The sequence below is a fragment of the Morone saxatilis genome, unplaced genomic scaffold, assembly GCF_004916995.1.
Source record: "Morone saxatilis isolate NCDOM2014 unplaced genomic scaffold, NCSU_SB_2.0 Contig12, whole genome shotgun sequence".
In the NCBI taxonomy this organism is placed as follows: domain Eukaryota; kingdom Metazoa; phylum Chordata; class Actinopteri; family Moronidae; genus Morone; species Morone saxatilis.
In genome coordinates, this window is record NW_023339674.1 from 16,111,890 (window position 1) to 16,116,772 (window position 4,883).

General features: G+C 42.0%; 1 protein-coding gene across 1 annotated transcript in view; it reads left to right on the plus strand.

Moving 5' to 3' along the window:
• tle2b (TLE family member 2, transcriptional corepressor b) overlaps positions 1 to 4,883 on the plus strand; it is a 72,840-nt gene that overhangs the window by 57,955 nt on the left and 10,002 nt on the right. The window contains exons 6-7 of the mRNA XM_035653655.1: positions 1,379 to 1,619; positions 2,959 to 2,975. Of these exons, the coding sequence (XP_035509548.1) occupies positions 1,379 to 1,619; positions 2,959 to 2,975 (258 nt within the window). The remainder of the gene's footprint in view (positions 1 to 1,378; positions 1,620 to 2,958; positions 2,976 to 4,883) is intronic.

Below are 4,883 nucleotides of genomic sequence, written 5' to 3' on the forward strand. Positions count from 1 at the left end.
TACTATCTAATAAAGGCAATAAAATCCCCCCCAAAAATCTGAAAAACCAAAAAAAGCACACAACAGTATGGTGTATGCTGCATTAATTACACCTCTGATTTCTGCTTCAAACACTTTCTGTGTTAATCAGTGCTCTCTGGTCAACAGTCAGTTTAAATTTAAATTAGGTTGATGCTAACATACAGACTGTAACTGTAGAGTTATGCTGAAAACTTTTTATGCAGCTACACACACACGTAATTAATAGCGTATGACCACCTGACCAAGAGCAACATGGTATACACATGCCACAGAGACACACGGTGATGCCTCTGAGTGCCCCTGTATACGGGGCTTTCCAAAGCTTGTCTGAGCACTGATCACATTACTGTCTACTTAAAGCCCTTTGTTCCTCACAGCACTACAAACACTGATGTCTCTAAGGTGTGTGCTTGTGTGAGTGTATGTGTGTCGAAACACACTGGCTTGGTAAAACAACACACAAAAACACATCATAATGCTCCCTTGAGGATAAAACTGTAGCCTTTCTTTATCAGTAGCTGCTCCTTTGCTCTCTGCTCTCTCTGTCCCACATCATCCTCTTTTTCTGCTTTCTCTTTGTCTTTCTGTTCATTTTCCTTCTGGATTTCTTCCAGAATCATCTCTCCTTTTGTAATCTTTTATCATTCTCTTCCTCTTACTATGGCCCTGTCCTCATTTCTCCTCTCCTATTGTTTTTTTTTTCTTTTCGCTATGTCTTATCTTTTGCTCTCTCGGCTGCACACTTTCCCTCCCTCTTCCTGTGCTCATTTACGCTCTCTACCTATCTTCTCCCTCCTGCTCATCTAATACACTTTTCACTGCTTCCACCCTGATTTCCCTCTGTTCCTCCCCATCATTTACTCTCTGACTCAAACATTTTCTTCCCTCTCTTTTACCCTCTCTGTGTTTTCCCTTGGCCTCTTTCTCCATCTTCCTCCTTGTGCCTTTCCTTTATAATAAATCCCATTCATCGCTCTCCCCTTTTTCACCGTCTCGCCTTCTTTCTTTCTCCTCTTGGTTTCCATTTCCACTTACTTTACTATCCCTGTGTATCCTGATCATTTAATTTCCTTCTCCCCTTCTTTCTTTTTCCTCTTTCCCGTCCTTGGTGTCCATCTTTCTCTTTAACATCCTAACTTCCTTCATCTTATTTTCCTCTCTCGCTGCTGAGCTGTCCATGTGGATTTGATTTCATTTAACCTCCTTCCTTTCTCTACCTCTCTCGACTCCCCTTTTCCAAGCTCAACCCCCATTTCCTCTAACTTTTTCCTTCTTCCTTCCCCTTTGTCCTGTGTCACTTGCTTATTTTCTATCTATTTCTTCTTTTCCCTGTTTTTTCTAACAATCCACCCCCTTGTATGACACCATCCCTCTCCACCCCCTTGCTCCCCGCTCCCTCCTTTCCCTGTGGCCACAGCAGCAGCAGCTCCAGCACCTGTCTCACCACGCCCCTGGCATCCCCCTGACGCCACACCCATCAGGGCTGTCCCTGGGTGCGGGCGGCTCAGGGCTTCTTGCGCTGACCGGGGCCCTGGGGGTCTCAGCCCACCTTGCCTCCAAGGATGAGCGCAACCACCTTGACCCTGAACATCTCAGAGGTAAAGAACCTTAGACTTATCATCCTTAATTTTGTATTAAATCAAAAGTGATCTTCAAGAGCCAAATTTAGCTGGAGCGACAAAGTGTAAGATATTAATTCACTCTAGCCCATTTATGACAACAAATAATGCATCGATAAAACGGTGCCTCTAAACATACGATAGATTGTGCGACTTATAGTCAGTGACAGCCTACTGTAGAAGACAACAGAGCCGCAATTTAAAGACCCAAAGTTATTGAATGCAGAAGCTTTTGCCCTTATAGCCCTAAAATATATCGGTAGTGTACCTGCTTTAGTTTCAGATCAGTGTACACAAAATGTTTCATTATTGAAAGTCAATTACACTATTGAACATTTTGAGATGATGAGATGAAGTGCAATACAAGTGAGGTAGAGTAACAGAGTCCGGTAACTCATCTAGAATGAAACCATCACATATCCTGCATGCAAGAATTATTGTTTTCTTCAGAAAATAATTGTATTTCTGCATGTACATGTGAGCATTTGTTTATTTTCATGTGATGTTATTTATACTAGGATAGACAAAAAGCAGCAGTGAGAGAAACCCTGGCAACCCCTACAGAATAAGAAGTAGATCATTTTATCATTTTAGACCAGATAATATGCAGAGCAGCACTATACATCATTTGTGGCAGGCAACTTTTGTGTAATTTGTACAGCAAGTCACCTTTTGGACTGAATTTGAACTTACTTGTTTAGATTTCTGTCATAATATGGACAGACGTATTCAAGGCACTTGAGTAAATGCAGGAGAAATGCTTTCTCCCAACGAACTTTCATTCACCCCGATAGAATATCTTATCTTTGCGCTCTGTTTCAGGCACAAAGCCAAGAGAGACTTTCTCATGAATAAACTGAGAGCTAGAAAGAGAGAAAAAAAAGAAGAAATGAGCAATAGTAGAAAGGGAGAGAGATAGAGAGATCAATGTGTTCATATTGGCGTGTTAAGCATCTGTGTGAGAGCTTATGCATGTCTGCAGCTGTGTGTGTTTCTGTTCTTACATACGAGAGGAAGAATGACTGAAAAGATAGTCAGCGTTGAAAGAGGCAGCGGGGGAAGACAGCAAGCTTTGTCTGGTTGGAGAACAGAGAGAGGGAAAGATAGAGAGGAGGCTGGAACAGGCACAATAGCGGGTCTGTATCTTTATTAGAGAGGAGCCGTCGTAGTTCAGCCTAACCTTGGCTGACTGGGGGACTGTTGTTATTATTATCAGGACTGACGTCAAACTTTCTCTCTTTTCCCCTTTACTTCTCTCTCTCACTCTCTTTTTTCTCTACTCTGTTCTCTTTCCTTACCTTTCTCCGCCCCATCCCAGAGGGAGCACCCAGCAGGGTGAGTAGTTGAGTAGTGTGTTCAGTGTGTGTGTATGTGCGTGCGTGTGACAGTGATAAACTGAGGGAAATGGAGACGCACTGTAAAGTGGCCTCTAAAAAGGCTGTGTACTGCTGGAGCACAGCCAGGAGCAGCACAGCTCAACACCAGCACAATAGCCGCTCAGCACTATCAACCTTGAGCTTCTCAAGGTTTTCTACATCACACTAACATCTGAGCTCACAGCATTTCGCTGTTATCTGGAAGAAAGTACAAATTGAGTGAATGGTTGAACAAGCAACTGCTTGTTTATCAGCGCCACAAATGCTCTGGTAATCTGCAAGAATTACAGAGCAAGTGAAAGGATTAAAAACCCAGGCAAATATTGCCTGACACATGCCAGTTACTTTCTGTTGAAACGAGCAATAAAATGCTTAAAAATTTCTACTTGAGCGTACTATGCATGCAGTATATAAAACGTCAACCACAGGAGGCCTCATATATTTTGTAACTATCACACCACTGAGATCCCTTTGAAAAGATGTTTCCCTACAGAACCTGCTCTCATTAGTTAATATTTGGTGTAGAATTGCACAACTGCCAGTACTGTGGAGGAGGTGAGGACCACAACCTATTTAAATGAGTCCTTTGTGTACATTCTGTTAACGACTGAAACCACTGTACCAGGAAACCAAAATGTTGTTGAACATGAATGGAAGAACAATCTCAACAGTCCACGTCTGTCAAAGCATGCACAGTACCCTGACCTCTTATACAACTTATGTACAGTATCTTTCCAAAACTGTTTTCTAATGAAACCTGATTCTGGTGGCTTCAGTAAACAGGGAAGCAATGGTGATATTTTCTTTTGTCTTTCTTCCAACATAATTGCATGTCATAATTATTTATACATTAATGTGACTTTTCAGATTACAGGCAAAAACACACTAATGTTGTTTTTTTCTGAAGAGATTGACTTGTTCAATAATACACACCGGGCTGCTTGAAGTTCAAATTCAACCTCCCTTTAATTAAGTGTGAAGGTGAGATGTGACAGGATGGTGACTGGGGTTACCATAGTTAATGGTAAAAAGAAAGCAAAGAAAATACATCCTTAGAAAAATGTAGTTAATGCAACATGCAATGAAACATGAAATGTGTACAAGCATTCATCTTGCCTTGCAGGTTTTCCACATATTTTATGCCACTGTAGTTAAAAGTCCATGTTAATCGCCTGGAGAATTAATGCAGTGCAAATGGGCTGATTGAAATTCATTGGACGTCTATGGTTTGTCCTATTCTATGGCTGCTTTATGGAAGCCGTGTGAACACTCCCTTACTGTACTGGCTGTAATGGACAGCTGGCCTTCATCAGTGTAACTGTTGATAACAGAGAGAGAGACAGTGAGAGAGAAGGGGGGGCGGGGGGTTAGAGGGAGATAGAGAGTGAAATTGGAAAAGAAAAAAGAAAGAGAGAGACTAAAGAGGAAGAAAAAAACCCCAAGAAAAACAGGGAGGGAAAGGTTGTTAAAAAAATACCAGCAAGTCTTTGTTCTGTTTTTTATTGTGAAATGAAAATGATTTAAGAGTGCTACTGACTTAACTTTCCCTCCCTCCTCTCTCTCTATCCGCAATGAAACCCTTAGCATAATTTAATTGCTAAACACAATGCTGATTGTTAAGCACCAGGAAAATATTTCTCCTATGAGTTGAGGTTTGTGCTGAACTTAGCCAAGCATTACGGCGTTTGGGAAGGGAAGGGAGGGGAGGGGAGGGGAGGGGAGGTGAGGGGGAGATGCATATCAATTGGCATTTGTCAGAAAGCCCCGCACTAGTTAAACATGTTGGAATTTTAAACGGAGGGGAAAAAAGGGACAGCGAGAGGAAGTCAGGAGAAGAGGAAAGAAGGAGGAGGAGGAGGAGAAGAAG